At 34.2% G+C, this 18793-nt stretch overlaps 2 protein-coding genes across 2 annotated transcripts; both read left to right on the forward strand.

Moving 5' to 3' along the window:
• The first annotated feature begins 7004 nt into the window (after positions 1-7004).
• On the forward strand, positions 7005-7988 carry LOC131486600 (putative olfactory receptor 56B2). Its single transcript, XM_058686507.1, has one exon. It carries the CDS (start codon positions 7005-7007, stop codon positions 7986-7988), a length of 984 nt encoding a protein of 327 aa, XP_058542490.1.
• Positions 7989-15468: 7480 nt separating this feature from the next.
• Positions 15469-16428, forward strand: LOC131488690 (putative olfactory receptor 56B2). The gene has a single exon (XM_058690552.1). The coding sequence runs from the start codon at positions 15469-15471 to the stop codon at positions 16426-16428; it is 960 nt and encodes a 319-aa protein (XP_058546535.1).
• The last annotated feature ends 2365 nt before the right edge of the window (positions 16429-18793 follow it).

Raw genomic sequence — 18793 nt, forward strand, 5'->3', positions numbered from 1 at the left:
ATAACTTATACACAAATGCTCATAATAGCAATATTAGCCAAAAAAAAGGAAAGAATGGAAATGTCTATCAGCAGCCTAATAGACAAACAAGTTGAGGCATATTCATACAAGGCATTATTATTCATCCATAAATAGGATAAAGTACTCATCCATGCTGTTACATGGCTGAACTTTGTAAGCACTGTGCTGAGTGAAAAAAGCCAGACACAAAAAGCTACCAGTTGTACATGTATGCAAAATTCCATTTATTTGGTATGTCCAGAATAAGTAAGTCCATTGAACTAGAAAGCAAATTATTTGTTGCACAGGACTGGAAGGATGGGTCAAAATGGAGTACTGATTAATGATTATGAAGGTTTTGTTTTGTTTTGTTTTGTTTTCTGGTTTTGTTTGGGACTGAATCCTTTCTGGAGTTATATATTTCTGATGGTAACACAGCATTGGAAACGTACTAAAAGCCACTTAATTATGCACATTAATTGATTTAAATGGGTAATAGATGATATGTGAATTTTACCTCAATAAAATAAAATTATAAAGTCGAAAACCGTGCAAAAAGTGTCATCTCCATATATATTTGTTGTTACATAGCTTGTGAAATAAAAAAATTAAATATGATTAAAAGTGGAAAATGGTTAAAGGAATGGTATAAGTACATGTGATATACTTTTATGTAGTCATAATACTACTGAATAATCCTGTTAATGCTTATTACATGTCCATTGAAAATGGCAGAACTTATATGTTAATATTGTATTACCCAAACCTTTTTTCCAAAACGTATAGTAAATATTTATTAAGAGAAATCAAAATTTACCCCTAAATTATGGAATTTGAGAGTTCTATTTATCTTCCTCCAAAATAATTTTCTTTTTCCAATGAATACAAATATACAGGAATGAATCTTATTATCTAATTAACATTATTAATAACTAAAATCATATATGTTGCTATCATCACCATCATCATTATTATCTCAAAATTTGGGTGTCTAAATATTCTTACTTAATATGTATGCATAATAAGCCTGATCTTTGAATGAATTTCTACAGCGCCATAATATTTATCATCAGCGTCACTTAGAAAAAAAGAAAATAAACCAATAAAAAAGACATGAATGTATGCGAGAGTACATCAAACTTTCTGAAACATTTTAAGTGCTTTCAACTGTGGTCCTAACATCTTTCACAGAAAGAAACAAAATTCTCAATAAATATTAAAATTGCTAATATTTATTGAAATTACCTTCATTTCCATCCCCCACCCAATACTTTTCTCACACAAGTACAGAGATATAGGTATATGCATGTAAAATTATTATTTTATTTGTATATGACCTTATAGACAGTACGAATGTAAAACTTACATAATGTCAGAATCATGGCAGCCTAAGTTGTTACTTTTTTCTCTCCCCTTGATTTACAATATTTAAAATTAACAAACTGGCTAAGGGACTACAACTTTGTTATACCAGTGAAAAGAAAGAATAATTATGTAACATCATATAGGTGCTAATTATTGTTACCTTGACCATCATATTACGGCATATAAATGTACCAAATTATCATATTATACACCTTAATTTACACAATGTTTAAGTAAAATGGATATTAATAACAATTTAAAGATTTATTTTACTTAAGAAAATGTAAAGCTTCCACGCTTCCACTCTTACTTGACTCCAATACCAGAACCTATATCTCCAATGTTGTGCAATATTCCTTTGGGATAAATAACACATATATTTCTCTAAAGATTCAGTTCAATGGTACAGATATCAAGGGATTTAGAGTTTTCAGGCTGTGAATGTACATATATGGTAGAATCATAATGTTTTTGACCCATACCCTGAACACCTGGACCAGATTGCATTCTACTCACTGTTTTTGCTGTTCAGAAACTAAGGTATTAAAGAAAGCACAAAAGTGGAACTGACAAAATTCTTGTTGTTTTTGTTAGTACTGAGATAAATTAGGGAGAGTCTTTGAGAGTATATGAATTGAATTGATTTCTATTTGAGAATTACAGGTTTGATTCCATCCACCCATTTGAAGGCATAAATGTTGTCAAAGGATGGGTTTTCTTAAAAATGTTTATTTCCCCAATTCTCAGGTTACAATTTAGTGCAACTAAATTTCCATGATGTTATGAATATCTTTTATCTTCCTAACCAAATAGGAATCACTGTTCCTGTTCAGCTGAAGTTAGGTATGAATCACCCCATATGATACAAGGAAATGGTGGCGAGCTAGAGAATAGTTCTCAGTCATGGTCAGAACACTCTTGCTCTTTACCTGCCTTCTCCTTGTTCTCAGAATGGTAATCCAACTTGCTACATTTCTAGAGAGATTTATTTGTGATGTGTATCTTCCATTTTATATAACAAAACCTACTTGGAGGAACCCACTGTCATATTGAAAGAAGAGCATGAGGTTACCCTGAGGACAGTCTAGTGAGGAAACAAATTTCCTGTTTATGGGGTTTGGGAAAGAGAGTAGACAATAGATGATGTAAAATTGTACTTTATAAGTGGTGATATTCCTGTGTTGATGTTACTACTTCTACATATTTGCCCACCCATAGCATAATGAGTCCATTTTCCTTAGAGAAAAATTAAATTATAATGTATTGAAATTACTGAAATTTGTTTTAGAAAAATTCTAATGTAATTGGTGGTTAATGCTATATTACTCAGTTAATTCGGATCTTTAGCTGAGATTTTATTTTATTTTATTTTATTTTATTTTACTGTTTTTATTTATTTTTGAGACAGAGAGAGACAGAGCATGAACGGGGGAGGGGCAGAGAGAGAGGGAGACACAGAATCAGAAGCAGGCTCCAGGCTCTGAGCCATCAGCCCAGACCCGAAGTGGGGCTCGGACTCACGGACCGCGAGATTGTGACCTGAGCTGAAGTCGGATGCTTAACCGACTGAGCCACCCAGGCGCCCCTTTAGCTGAGATTTTAAAAATGCATTGAAGATTAACCTAAATGACTCATATAACAATAATACCAGTTATAGTAATCACAGTAGAATTATCCAAAGGAAACACAAGGAACATAAAAAGGATATTTATCTCAGATATAAAAATGTGTTCTTAAGAATGGAGTACATGTAATCTAAGAGACGTAATTCCTGTTCTCACTCTATGGGTATTCTACATTCTCCTGTTGCATGAACACCTGGTGCCAAGAGTTGACACCAAGAGTTCAAAAGTATTGAGAGGGAGAAATGAGAAATGATCCTATTTTTTTCAACATCTTTGACACAGGTCAAATTACATCAGTCAATGCATTTCAGTCTATTGCATTTCCATAGTAATTAGTTACACACACACACACACACACACACATATATATATATATACATATACATATGAATTATTATAGTTTTGTTTCTTAATAATAATTTTGAAATGAAATATGAAAAATATAATGTATACAAACACTAAGTAGAAATTTACAAGACTGACAAAAAGAAATGATGACAATATTGGTGAGTAAGGGAAGATGCTAATACTGTAAACTCATGTTATTATTCTATCTGTACTGTACATTACAAGGTTTTTGTTAGTGTTGCAATTATGAGCTTCAATGCAATTTAAATCTATACAAGAAATGGCAGATGATTGCTATACAAGAAACTGAAGATTAACTAATGAGTTTCAATATATTTAAGTGAATTCCCCACTTTTGAATTTTCCACTGTGGCTTAATAAAGTGAAAAATGTTATTTCAGAGTTTTCTATTATTTTGTAAATGGAAAATCATTTCATAACTGCAAATGAAACACTTTGTAGAATCATAGAGAATAGAACTGTGTCAAGCATGTAATCTTGTCTCTCAAAAGTGATCTTGATCCAAAATTTGCTTGTTTGGTCTCATTCTTGTCTGACATTAATATCTCTGGACTAGTTTTGGGGTATGCATTTAGTGTGTATGTATGACTTTTGTTAACCAAAAGTCTTTGTGCATACTTTGTGTATGGTTTGCTTTGCACATCTTGTTCAAAAATATTTATATATATATATATATATATATATATATATATATATATGCATATATTTTTATAGCATAAGTTTGTATATAAAATCACTATGAGTTGTGAACCAAATGTAGTATATGTTACTTAATTGACCCTTATTTCCCAATCCAAAACGTTCGTTTTTCTTGCTGCCTTATTATTTCTCTGCTTTTTTATGTTTCTTCTGATTTATCTATTTCATGATGGGGACTATTTTTGAAATTTAGGTTTTCTATAAATTTATGAAGTACACATTATAGTTCAGCTTCCTATACTCTTCTCCAAAAAATTATACTCTAGAAAAAATAGTATTTGACTGCCTACAAGAATACTCAAAGTCTATTATGAAGTTTGAGTTGTTTTTACATTAGTCATTCATTCACTCACAAACCCCTGTTGACAACTAACATGTGCATAATGTCTTGCTAGACACTGCAAATGCAAATATAAAATTAAAAATAAATATAAATATAATATGTATTTAATATATAAAGGGTTTGGTTAAACTGACTGACACAAGAACATCAGTAGGTTTTTACAATACCATCAAGTTAGAATAGAAAAAAGAGATTGATCCATTGGCAAATATACTCCTCACCTACAAAGTCTGCCACTTTTCCAATTATTTGATATTAAGAACATTTAAGGGGTGGGTCTCTCTTCTCTCTGAGAAACAGTTGTTCTTCTGAAGAAGGTGATGAATGCAGCTGGATTCGGTGGCGGGAGGACACAAAATAGATTGGAGGGGTGCCAAATCAAACGCCAAAATTACCAGCGTGAGCTGAGTAGGAAAGAGCAAACAGCATTATAACAGATAGCTGACCTGGCAGAATCCTAATCATGTTTCAGGTCTAAGAGCATTTGTCTTTTCCTTTTTGAAAACTTTCCTGATCTCCACCAAAAGTTAGCTTAGTTGCCCTTTCCCTCTAATTTTGCCTGATCTGTGATGACACCAGAACCATCTTCAAGGAGCATTCTTATTAATTAGTTTGCCTTATGTTGCTTTGCTACTTCCAAAAAGTGTTGCTTTTTGAGGTATCTAATCTTTCTTTCTTCTATGAGAATAAAGGTAAAAGAGAAATGTAGGTTGGAAAAGTGCATAAAGAACACCTTGATATCTCTGATTCATCCACTATGCAACACAACATTATCATCTTATGATGCCTGGTCGTTCTGGGAGGAAACATTAACATGTACTATACATGCAGATGCATCCACTGCGATGTGGGCAAGGGGGAATGAAAGGGCTGAATTCAATATTCATATTTAAGTGTGAGGCCCAGAGTGTCCAAGAACACTGGAAGTCCATCACATATTCCTCCAGGAATTAACCATGTGGATTCTTTTCTCAAAAAAGCTCTCTGAGTAAAGACCTATAAACACTGATAACTAAGGATGTCAACAATGGAGCAAAGAGGTCCCCAGGAGGACCGAAGTAAATCCTACCAATTGCTGAGACTCGATCATCACCTGGAGTTTCACATCAGCTTCAAAGACTTTTTATTAACTGTGAATTCATGCTCAAAGATTCCAAGATATTTGACAAATAGATCCAAAATTAAAGATAAAAGATCAAGGTATAAAAATTAAAAAAATTGAAAGTAATATGTTATAAAAATAACAGATATAAAGCAGAATATATATACATAGGTATATATATATATCTTTGTATATATAATTTCACCTTTAATTTACCTTTCTTCACTATAAGTGTAAAGGAAAGTTTTTACATGAGTTACAGTGAGTTTATCCATCAAGTCTAATCCACACTGATCCTCTACTATAATTTTGAACAGATTATTTTTAAAATATTCTGTTTCTATTAAGTCCTTAATATTTCCATTATTGCAAGGAAATAAATAATAAATTACACGTATTTGGTAGAATTACTTCATGAAAATTTGTTTCAGTTTTTACATTAAAATAAAGAAAGGCTTAAATATAAGAATTTGCTTAGATATGTGGTAATAATTTATTCATTTGTTTTAAAAACATTTATCCATTTATCTCAAACTCATTTTCATTAAGGATTCACTTTAATTATTATAGTGTGAGTAGCTGTACAGCTCCAAGAAGAAAAAATGTGTTAAAGAGAGGAAACCAGAAACAACTGGATTTAAAGAATACTGAGATACCTGAAACATATTTCTCTCTGTTATAATTACTTTGATTTGAGCAGGTCATTCACAATTCTGGACATCACTTTCCTCACTAAAAAAAAAGGGTAACTTACTTACTTCACACATTTTAATTAAAATTAAATAGTATTCAGGGGCGCCTGGGCGGCTCAGTTGGTTGAGTGTCTGACTTCAGGTCAGGTCATGATCTCACGGTTTATGAGTTCAAGAACCACGTCTGGCTCTCTGCTAACAGCTCAGAGCCTGGAGCCTGCTTTGGATTCTGTATTTCTTCCTTTCTCTGCCTTCCCATGCTCATGCCCTTCTCTCTCTGTCACTCAATAATAAATAAATGTTAAAAAAAATAAAATTAAATAGTATTCATGAATACTTAAAATATTCTCATGTACTTGAATCAAAACAGAGTTCTCTTCAGTAATCTATATTCTGATCTGTGACTTAAGTGTCTCAACACATAAACATCTCTATTTTCCCTCTGTATGTTAGGTGTCTAGAGAAAGTATCAGAGCACTTTCCTCTTCTCCAGGTTCCATGATTTACCAGACAGAAGATAATGACCAAAGTCCTGACAATTCTAATGTGCAATTCTTCAATTATGAGAAGATGTAAATAATGTGTCCTGCCTATGGAGCTTTTAGGATGATTGGCTGAGGCAACATGTAGAATGCACTACCATGTTTACTGTTTTGCTAGAAATTTCCAATAAATGATAGTGGCAGTATCAGAATAATTAAGACGAAGACTTCTCCATTTCTAAAACTTAAACCTCGGTGCCTTCTTTTCAAAAATAATTAGAGGTTATTAAGAATAATGACCCTGAATACTTTCCTTCTTAGGGAAGGATGTTCCAGCATCCTGGAGATTCCAACATCTCTAAGTTCCAGGTCTCTGAGTTCATTCTGATGGGATTCCCAGGCATTCACACCTGGCAGCACTGGCTCTCCCTGCCCCTGGCTCTGCTCTACCTCTTAGCTCTCACTGCCAACATCCTTATCCTGATCATCATCAATCAGGAGGCCACACTGCATCAGCCTATGTACTATTTCCTGGGGATCCTGGCTGTGGTAGACATGGGACTGGCTACCACCATCATGCCCAAGATTTTGGCCATCTTATGGTTCAGTGCCAAGGCCATCAGTCTCCCTGAGTGTTTTGCTCAGATGTATGTCATACATTGTTTTGTGGGCATGGAATCAGGTATCTTTGTCTGCATGGCTATAGATAGATATGTAGCCATTTGTAAACCACTACACTATCCAGCAATAATCACTGAATCTTTTGTGGTCAAAGCAACTGTGCTCATGGCCCTCCGAAATACCCTAACTACCATCCCAGTGCCTGTGTTGGCTGCTCAGAGACACTACTGCTCACAGAACCAAATTGAGCACTGCCTGTGCTCTAATCTTGGAGTCACTAGCTTATCCTGTGATGACAGGACAATTAACAGCATCTACCAGCTACTTCTGGCATGGACACTGATGGGGAGTGATGTGGCTTTGATTTTTTTATCATATGTTTTGATACTACACTCAGTGCTGAAGCTGAACTCAGCAGAAGCTGCTTCCAAAGCCCTAAGTACCTGCACTTCCCACCTCATCCTAATCCTATTCTTCTACACAGTTGTCATTGTCATTTCTATCACCCATAATGCAACAATGACGTTTCCCCTTGTCCCAGTTCTACTCAATGTACTACACAATGTCATTCCTCCTGCCCTCAACCCCATGGTATATGCACTCAAGAACAAGGAGCTCAGGGAGGGCTTGTATAAACTTGTGAAGCTGAACATCAAAGGCAACGAACGTGGAAGAGGCTCACTTAGGTAATTTTCCCACATATTTATCCATTATATTTTCCAATCATTATATGTGGTTGAAGAAGTAGGGTACATGGGCATTGTGGCTACTTCAGTTAGTGTAAGGAATCTCTTTTGTAAATGAAGCTTCCAAAAAGGGGGTGAAACTAATATTTCAAATCTTGTAAGTCAGGAAGGATCTTCATCATAACACAATGATGCCACTTATCTCAAGGAATCCAAGGAAGGGACAAGTAGAATATTCATCTCATTTTCCATGCTAGTTGCTTGGCTACAATTTCTAGACAGTGTTGAGTGGAAGTGGTTAGAGCAGATACTGCCACTCTCTTCTTTTTAATTGGAGAGTTTAATCCATGCACATTTATTTGCTTACTGAAACATAGGACTTACTCCTGCCATTTGCCTATTTGCTTTTAAATGTGCCTTATACATTTTTAAATGAACAAAATACTTGAGTAGACATTTTTTTAAAGATGTGTAAGTGCCATCAAGCACATAAAGAAATGTTCAATATCATTAGTCATTGGACAAATTCAATTCAAAACCATGATTTGTATTTCCCTGATGATGAGTGATATTATACGACATCCTACATCCTTTCAAATGGCTGTAATTTCTTTTTCTTAATCAAGTAAGCAAGTGTTGGATTTTGTGGCTACAGTGGAATCATTGTGTATTGCTGGTGGGAATGTAAAATCATGCAAGAGATGTGGCAAACAGCTCAGGAAAATAGACAAAAAGTTAAGTACACTTACTATATAATTCAACAATGCAACTCCTAAGTATATACCCAGACTACTTAAAAATAGGTATTACTATAAAAGTTTGTACATGAATGTTCCTAGTAGCATTATTTGCCAAAAAAATGGGAATAAACCAAATGTCAATCAGCTTTTAAATGGAAAAAGAGAATTAGATGTAGTCACACAAGAAAATTAATCATCTATTAGTATAAAGTACTGATACATGGTATTATAGATATTAACTTTGAAAACATTCTAAGTGAAAAAGCCAGACACAAAAGACTACATCTTGTATGATTCCATTTATATGAAGTGTTCTGAACAGGTAAGTCTACTGAATTAGAAAGCAAATTGGTTATTTCCCAGGGTAGGAGAGACAGGACAATTAACGTTTATTGAGTTTCCTTCTGAGGTAATGAAATGTTCTGGAATTATATAGTGCTGATGGTTTCAGAGCCATTTAATTTACATTTCAAATGGTAAAATGGTTAATTTTATGGTATGTGGATTTTACCCAATAAAAAATAAAATAAAATAAAATAAAATAAAACTGTCAAAAGTGTTCTCTACACATGTGCTTATTGTTTCAATCCTGCAATATAAAGAACATATATGTCTAAGAATAGAAAAATGGATAAACAAACCATGTAATTATGTATGATAATACTTTTATTTAATTATAATATTACTGGATAATCTTGTTTGAGTTGCTTATTATATAATGTCAATTGAAAATTACAAGATTTATATTTTAAAATGATAGTGTCTAATTTTTTTCAAAAATGTATATAGCAAATGTTTATTAAGAAATGCATAAGAAGTTACCTGTAGTCTTTTTAATTTGAGTTCAAGTTATCTCCTTCATCATTATTATCTCAAAATTTGGGCATCTAAATATTTCTAACTTAATATATCAGCTAGTTAACTGGGACTTTTGATGAATTTCTACAATGCCAAAATATCCATCATCAACCTTATTTTTTTAAAGAAATCAAGTAAACATATGAATGAACGTGTATGAGAGTGATTACAACATTCTGACACATTGTAGATACTGTCAAATGCATCCTACTGGTCCAACAGAGAAAGAAACACAACTCTTCAATCAATATTAAAATTGGTAGCATTCAGTAGATGTTGCTGTGTTTATTCCAATCTTCCCCATATATAATTCTCTTACACAAGCAGATATAAATACATGCACATAAAATTACTCTCTTATTTATATATCATCTTATAGGTGACAAGAAGGTAAAGTTTCCATTCGTTTTCCTCCTCAGATAAGGTTTGACTAGAGTCTCAGATCAGCACCTATGCTCTAATGTGGCAAAATAGCCCCTTGGGATATATAACACACCTTTTTTTTTTCTTTAAGGATTCAGTTCAACAGCATAGATATCAAGGGATTTAGAGGTTTAGAGCTGTACATATACATATATTGTAGAATTGTAATTTTTTTACCAATACCCTCAACATCTAGACCAGATTGCATTCAGCTCATTGTTTTTGCTGTCCAGAAAGTAAGGTATTAAAAGAATATAAAAAGTGGGACTAGTAATAGGATTTTTGCTGTTCTTCTTAGTTCTAAGTTGAACTGGAGGGAAGCTCTCATAAAGAAGAGACAGGCTTTGAGTGCCTATGAATTGATTATTATATTCTCAGAAACACAGGTTTGATTGCATCCACCCATGTGAAGGCAGAGGTGTTGTAAAATAATGGGTTTTCTTGACAATTTTTATTTCCTCAATTCTCACATTGCAGTTTAGTGTAAATTTGCAACATGATTATGAATATCTATGCTATTTTCCTACATAAATAGGAATTATTGGTTCTAGAAGTCCCATATGAATTACCTTCATGACAAGAAGAAATAGAATAACTAGAGAATAGTTTTCAGTCCTGGTCAAAATACTCTTGCTTTTTACCTGCCCTCCTATTGTCTCAGAATGAGATTCTAATTTACTTGCTTCATTTCTAGAGAGATTTATTTGTGACTGTGTTTCTTCCACTCTAGATAGCAAAACCTACTTGAAGGAACTCACTGTCATATTGACACAGTGACATGAGATTACACAGAGTGAGAAAACAACCTTACTCTTTATAGGGTTTGGAAAAGAGAACAGACAAGAGACCATATAAAATTGTGCTTTAGTAGTGGTAATACTCCTTTGTTAATGTTACTACTTGAATACCCCTGCCCACCCACCCTTAGCATGATATCAGTCCGTTTCTCTTGCAGAAAAATTAAAGTACAATATATTTAAATCATTTAATCTTGTTTTGGAAAAAGTCTGATATAATTTGTCATTAATACCATATTACATGGTGTTAACTGGTATCTTTAACCAAAAGGTTTGCAAATGTATCGAAGATGGACCTAAATGTCTCATAAAAATAAAACCAGTTTTAGTAACCAACACTAGAACTACCAAAGAGAAACACAAGGAACATAACTAGGATATTTATATCACATATAGGAAACATATTCTTTAGAAAGGAGCAAAATTGATCTCAGACATACTTCCTATTCTTAATTTATGGGTATCTAGCTTTCCCCATTTTTTCTACTTTCTTCAGCTGCAGGAAAACATAATGTCAACAACTGACTGGTTAAAAATACTGAGAGGGAGAAATGAGGAATGATCCAATTTTTTCAACAGTTTTAACAATTTGTACACCCTATTGAAATATTTATCAATAATATATTTCTAAGTCTATCTTATTTTCATAGTAATCACTTATTTTTATGGGTAGGTAATTATGTATCTGTACCCATATATGAATTGTAATACTTCTATTCCTTAATGATAATTTCAAAAAAAAAGTGAAAGACATAATGTGTTATACAAACATTAAGTAGAAATGTATAAGCTGGACAGAAACTTGATGACAATATTGGTATGAAAAAAATCCAGATTCTTACACTGCAAACTCATATTATTATTTTGTCATTAACACAAATTACAAGGCTTTTGTTAGTCTTTCAGTGATTAGCTTCTAGTGTACACCAGTGTTGCCAAACAGGAAATTGAAAAACAACCAAAAAGTTGTTAAATATTTAAGCGGATTCCTCTTTTAAAAAATTTCTACCCCAGAGCGCCTGGATGGCTCAGTCGGTTAAGCGTCTGACTTTGGCTCAGGTCATGATCTCACAGTTCATGAGGTCAAGCCCAGCCGGGCTCTGCACTAGTGGTCTGAAGCCTGCTTGGGATTCTCCCTCTCTCTGTCTCTGTCTGCCCGTTTGCCACTTGCATTCTCTCAATCTCTCTCTCTCTCTCTCAAAATACATAAATAAACTTAAAAAAATAAAAACAAAAATTTTCTACCATGTACTAATAAAGTGAAAACGATATTGTCAGTATTTTCTGTGTGGAAAAATGTATTAAACCTTTGGTGATTAAATAATTTGGTACAGTCAACTTTAATTGTATGCCATCTATTATTTCTCAAAGATGACCTTTATCCCACTTATGTTTTTGTTTTCTATTTTGTGTGACATTAATATTTCCAGCCAAATTTTGTTTTGTGTGTTTGATGTGTTAGTATGTACTTTGTTTCCCCAAAATATCTGTGCATAATTTGTGTATTGCTTTATATATATATATATATATATATATGCATATGTAAATTATATATGTATATTTTTATTGCATATGTGTATATAAAATCACTAGGTAATATGACCAATTAATAGTGTAGTTTAATTGACCTTTACTGCCCAATCCTAAATGCATGTTTTTTTCTCTGCTTTATTTTTTTCTTTGCTTTTTTTGGGGATTTCCTTTGTTTAATCTATTTTATGAAAAAGGATTTTTTTTTTTTACAATTTTAAGTTTCTTTCGTATGAAGTAGTTTGGTTTCTTCTGGTGGCTCCTTTTGTGCTTTTCAAAGAATAATATTTGGACAACAGCATACTAATTCTTAAAGTCTATTAGGAAATTTAAATCATTTTCATTCATCTGTTTATTTACTCAAAAACATCTGTCATATCTAATATGTGCATGATGCCTTGCTAGACACTGCAAATACAAATGTAAATACAGTATGTACAAATATTAAGGGTTTGGTTAAATTGTGGCTGGTTCAAGAACGTCATTAGGCTTTTACAATACCATGATGTTAGAACAGAAAAAAGAGATTGGTCCATCAGGAGATATACTCCTTACCTACAAAGCCTGCCACTTTTCCAATTATTTGATATTAAGAACATTTAATGTTCTTAGAGTCTCTCTTCTCTCTGAGAAACAGTTGTTCTTCTGAAGAAGGTGAAGAATGCAGCTGGATTCGGTGGTGGGAGGACACAAAATAGATTGGAGGGGTGCCAAATCAAACGCCAAAATTACCAGCGTGAGCTGAGTAGGAAAGAGCAAACAGCATTATAACAGATAGCTGACCTGGCAGAACCCTAATCATGTTTCAGGTCTAAGAGCATTTGTCTTTTCCTTTTTGAAAACTTTCCTGATCTCCACCAAAAGTTAGCTTAGTTGCCCTTTCCCTCTAATTTTGCCTGATCTGTGATGACACCAGAACCATCTTCAAGGAGCATTCTTATTAATTAGTTTGCCTTATGTTGCTTTGCTACTTCCAAAAAGTGTTGCTTTTTGAGGTATCTAATCTTTCTTTCTTCTATGAGAATAAAGATAAAAGAGAAATGTAGGTGGAAAAACTAATCTCCAAGGCACAGATGCAAATCTTGTTGGGGAATTTGATTGCATAAAACTAAGTTAATGGAGCGGGGTTTGGCCAAGGGGTCAGGGGACAGCACCTCCAAATTCTGGTTCTAGTTTCCCTGGAAAGATTTTGTTTTGTTTTGTTTTTTTAACTTGAACTTTAAACATGTAATAACATGATTTTTTGGCAAACCAAAAAAAAATCGATAGTTTTAATCTATCCACTATCCTTAATATTAAGTATTCCCTTATGATGACTGAAAGTTTATTTTGAGAAGAAATTTTAACAAACACTATATATATATATATATATATATATATATATGATGAAAGCCAAGGATGAGGCATCATAAAAAATGAGAGGGTAGAATTCAATATTCACACTAAATGTGAGAAACCCAGTGTTCATCTACTACTCAACTCCAAACTAGCAACCAGTCATATATTCCTGCAGGAAGTAAGTTGGTGGGTTATTTTCTGAACAAATTCAGAGTCCCTGAGAAAAGACATATAACACTGATCACTAAGAATGTCTACAAAGAAGCAGTAGTCCCTATAAGAGCTCTCAAAGGAAAAGATACCAACTGACGATATGTACTCATCACCTGGAATCTCAAGTAAGCCTTCAAAGGCTCTTCTGTATTAAGTGTAACTTAATAGTCAAATGTTGCATAACATTTGAGGAATAGTTCCCAAACTAAAGTTAAAAGATAAAGCAAGCTAGAAAAAATATGATTCAACCTTAGAAGTTATAAAAACAATAGATATGAAGCAGAATAGGTATATTAATACAATACATAGTTTATTTTTCTTCACTATGTTATAAGCACACAGCATGTCATTACATGGTTTAAGATTAGTATATCCACCAGTCTACATTAACATTAATTATTGTGTTTTATTATGCCCTTGATATTTGAAACACTGAAAACAATAATAAATAGAACATCTTTGGTAAAAACAGATAATGAAAATCTGCTTTCAGTTTTTAATTAAAATATTATAAATGATTAAAATAAGAATGTTACAGTGTAATTTGATTATAGCAACACTTCTGTCAAATCATTTATCTTAAACTCTATTTTTTCCTATCTGCTTTATTCATTATAGTGTGACTGGCTGGACAGCTTTAAGATGCAAAAGTATGTCCCACTAGGGGAAAGTCACTCAAAGTCAGAATCAAGTGGACACAAACTACTGAGTTTCCAGGTATATTTCTTTTACAGTAACTTGGCTTTAGACAGCTTGTTTGCATTTTTAGATATCAGTTCTCCTGTTTAAAAATGGATATACTAAATTACCTCATATATTATAATGACATTATAATATTCATGATTATTTCACAAATTTTTGAGTACTTGAACTTTTAAAAAAGGATAATTCTTATATTCTTTCACCTAATCTGTTACCAAAAGGTTTCTCTGCATAAAAACCTCTACTCTGAATCTATACCTTTGGTTCCTAAAAAAACCAACTCTGTCAAAATAAAGCTTAAGAGGCCAGGCTGTGTTACAAGATTGCTTTCATCTTGTCAGTCTCCATAACTTATAATATGGAAGGTAATGACCAAGGTTCTGGTAACTCCAATGTCCTTATTCTTCAATTGTAAGAAGGTGGAAATAATGTCACCTGCCTTATGGAGATTTTGTGATGATTAACAGAGTTAAACATGGAATGTGCTATCATGGTTCGTATCATTAGAAATGTCCGATTGGGGCGCCTGGGTGGCTCAGTGGGTTAAGCCTCCGACTTCAGCTCAGGTCACGATCTCGCGGTCCGTGAGTCCGAGCCCCACGTCGGGCTCTGGGCTGACTGCTCAGAGCCTGGAGCCTGCTTCCGATTCTGTGTCTCCCTCTCTCTCTGCCCCTCCCCTGTTCATGCTCTGTCTCTCTCTGTCTCAAAAATAAATAAACGTTAAAAAAAATAAATGTCCGATAAATGTTAGTGGCAGGATCAGAATAATGAAGATGAAGACTCCTGCATTTCATAAACATGAAGGTGGGTAACATCTTTTAAAATACTGTCAGAGAGAATATTAAGAATTGTAACTTTGTATATGCTTTTCCCTTAGTGAAGGATGTTCCAGGATCTCACACATTCCAACATCTCTAAGTTCCAGGTCTCTGAGTTCATTCTGATGGGATTCCCAGGCATTCACACCTGGCAGCACTGGCTCTCCCTGCCCCTGGCTCTGCTCTACCTCTTAGCTCTCACTGCCAACATCTTTATCCTGATCATCATCAATCAGGAGGCCACACTGCATCAGCCTATGTACTATTTCCTGGGGATCCTGGCTGTGGTAGACATGGGACTGGCTACCACCATCATGCCCAAGATTTTGGCCATCTTATGGTTCAGTGCCAAGGCCATCAGTCTCCCTGAGTGTTTTGCTCAGATGTATGTCATACATTGTTTTGTGGTTATGGAGTCAGGTATCTTTGTCTGCATGGCTATAGATAGATATGTAGCCATTTGCAAACCACTACGCTATCCAGCAATAGTTACTGATTCTTTTGTGGTCAAGGCAACTGTGTTCATGGCACTTAGAAACAGCCTGGCTACCATCCCAGTGCCTGTGTTGGCTGCTCAGAGACACTACTGCTCACAGAACCAAATTGAGCACTGCCTGTGCTCTAACCTTGGAGTCACTAGCTTATCCTGTGATGACAGGACAATCAATAGCATCTACCAGCTATTTCTGGCATGGACATTGATGGGGAGTGACCTAGCTTTGATTTTTTTATCGTATGTTTTGATACTTCACTCAGTGCTGAAACTGAACTCAGCAGAAGCTGCTTCCAAAGCCCTAAGTACCTGTACTTCCCACCTCATCCTCATTTTGTTCTTTTACACAGTCATTGTTGTCATTTCTATCACCCATAGTGCAGCAATCACGCTTCCCCTTATCCCAGTTCTCCTCAATGTACTACACAATGTCATTCCTCCCGCCCTCAACCCCATAGTGTATGCACTCAAGAATAAGGAACTCAGGCATGGCTTATATAAGGCTCTTAAGTTGAACATCAAAAGCAACTAACATGGAGAAGGGGCTCACTTAGGTAAAATCCCAAATATTTATCCTTATGTTTTTCCTATCATTATGCATGACAGAAGTACTATGGAAAAAGGGCACTGTGGCAGTTTTTCAGTTAATGTAACGAATTAGTGATAACAAATGAACTTAAAAAACAACCAGGTGACAATTAGTTTTGAAATGTTTGGGTTTCAAGCAAACATCTTACTGGAAAAGGGGACCATTCTGATTCTTACATTCCCAGGGATTCTAGGGAAAGACAAGTGAAATATACTACTTGACTTTCCTCAGACCTCTCTGAGGAGGTTTATCTTTTCTTTGCATATTTCACACTCTTTTTTTCTTGTTTAAGAATGTCTTTCTCCAGCGGTGTGCCTGGGTGGCTTAGGCAGTTAAATACCCCTTGATTTTGGTTGGGGTCATGATCTCAGGGTTCATTTAATGGTTCGTCTCATAGTTCAGGAGTTCAAGTCCCAAGTTGGAATCCCTGCTTGTGATTCTCTCTCTCTCTGTCTCTCCCTGCTCCTCCCTGTTCATTCTCTATAAAAATAAATAAATAAACTTAAAAAAATGTCTTTCTCCATTTCTCAATTCACAAGGAAGAAAATACTGATTGTCCAAATTAATCATATTTATTCGTTCAATACATTTCAGTATCAATTGGAATATTTTTTCCCATTGCAAATGTCCAGGGAAGCATTCTGATTGTCCATATTTATTTTAGGAAATCCTTTCTGAAATAATTAACCATTATCCAAGATCCATACCCTTCATGCATCACTCAGTTAGAAACTAAATAATGTCCTTGGATACCAAAGTAACAAGAAATAAAAATCATGAGGGGCGCCTGGGTGGCTCAGTCGGTTGAGCGCCCAACTTCGCTCAGGTCATGATCTCACAGTTTGTGGGTTCGAGCCCCACATCGTGCTCTGTGCTGACAGCTCAGAGCCTGGAGCCTGCTTTGGATTCTGTGTCTCCCTCTCTCTGCCCCTCACCTGCTCATGTTCTGTCTCTCAAAAATAAATAAACATTAAGAAACAATTTTAAAAAAGAAATAAAAATCATGAGAATAATACACTGTTAATGGATTATTAAAATACTGCAATCTAAGTGTCTAGAAAATAACTTTATATGAGTATCAACACTAATAGAGGTCTTTGTAACTTGGCAAGACTTTAACAACTGTATATAATTAAAGCATCTTCATATTTTCCTATTTTGAATTCAGGGCATCTAGAATTGCTACACTACTTTGGGGTTTGTGGATTTGTAACATGATTTTCATGGGTTCCATGTTGATAAATTGTTGAAAGAGCAGTTTCCAGAATGAGGAGGAATGTTACAGGGGACAGTAGGCACTGAAGAAGCAAAATGAAAAAAACATTTAATGTAATTTACATTGAGGTGTAGATACACTCTCATAATTTCACTGCTTATAAAATGTATAGCAAACATGAATGAAAAAGTATCAGGACTGTTTCTAATATTGCCGATGCCATGGTTACACTACCCTTAAAAATTTTTCTCAATGATCATAACCAAAAGACCATGGTTAAGTTTGAGATAATTTTTTTTTTGTTTTTAAGCCTTTTATTCTTCTATACCAGGCTAGTCGCTTTTTTTTTTTCAGGGGGGGCTTCATCCACTTAAAGCCATTCTGTTATTCAGTCCAATTTTATTTGGGGATCTCTCTAAGCCATCTTAGAGGCAACTGAAATCTGTTTTTTCACTTGCTGTTTATTGTTTATATATTTACCTCACCACCCATTTAACTGTTGAATTGACATAGATTGCAAAAATGCTGGTGATAAAATAGGAAAAAGATAGGAATTTGTGGAAATATGGCATAAGCAAAATATGAATAAGAAAATATAATCTAATTACAAAATTCACAAACAGAAATTTATAGTTATGCTTTCACCCAAATGTGAAATTTAAGAAATTTAAGAAATGAGACAGATGAACAATGGGGGAAAAAAAGAGAGAAGCAAACCATAAAACAGACTCTTAGCTGTGGAGAACAAACTGAGGGTTGCCGGAGGGGAAAAGGGTGGTGGGTTTAATGGGTGAAGGGTATTAAGGAGGGCACTTGTAAGGAGCACTTTGTGTTATATGTAAGTGATGAGTCACTAAATTCTACTTCTGAAACTCATACTACACTATATGTTAGATAACTGGAATTTAAATAAAAACTCAAAACTATAAAATCAAAAGAAAAAGAAAGAAATTTTTATCATGTTGCTTAAAAATTGCTACAATTGGGATTTAAATTTTCCTTCAGTCATTTTGGCTACAAAAAGAAAGTTCTAAATTATAAGTTTCACAAAAGCTTAATCAAAACAAGTTGTTCTGGATGGGCTCAACATTC

Source organism: Neofelis nebulosa, chromosome 10 (genome assembly GCF_028018385.1).
Source record: "Neofelis nebulosa isolate mNeoNeb1 chromosome 10, mNeoNeb1.pri, whole genome shotgun sequence".
Taxonomy (NCBI): Eukaryota; Metazoa; Chordata; class Mammalia; order Carnivora; family Felidae; genus Neofelis; species Neofelis nebulosa.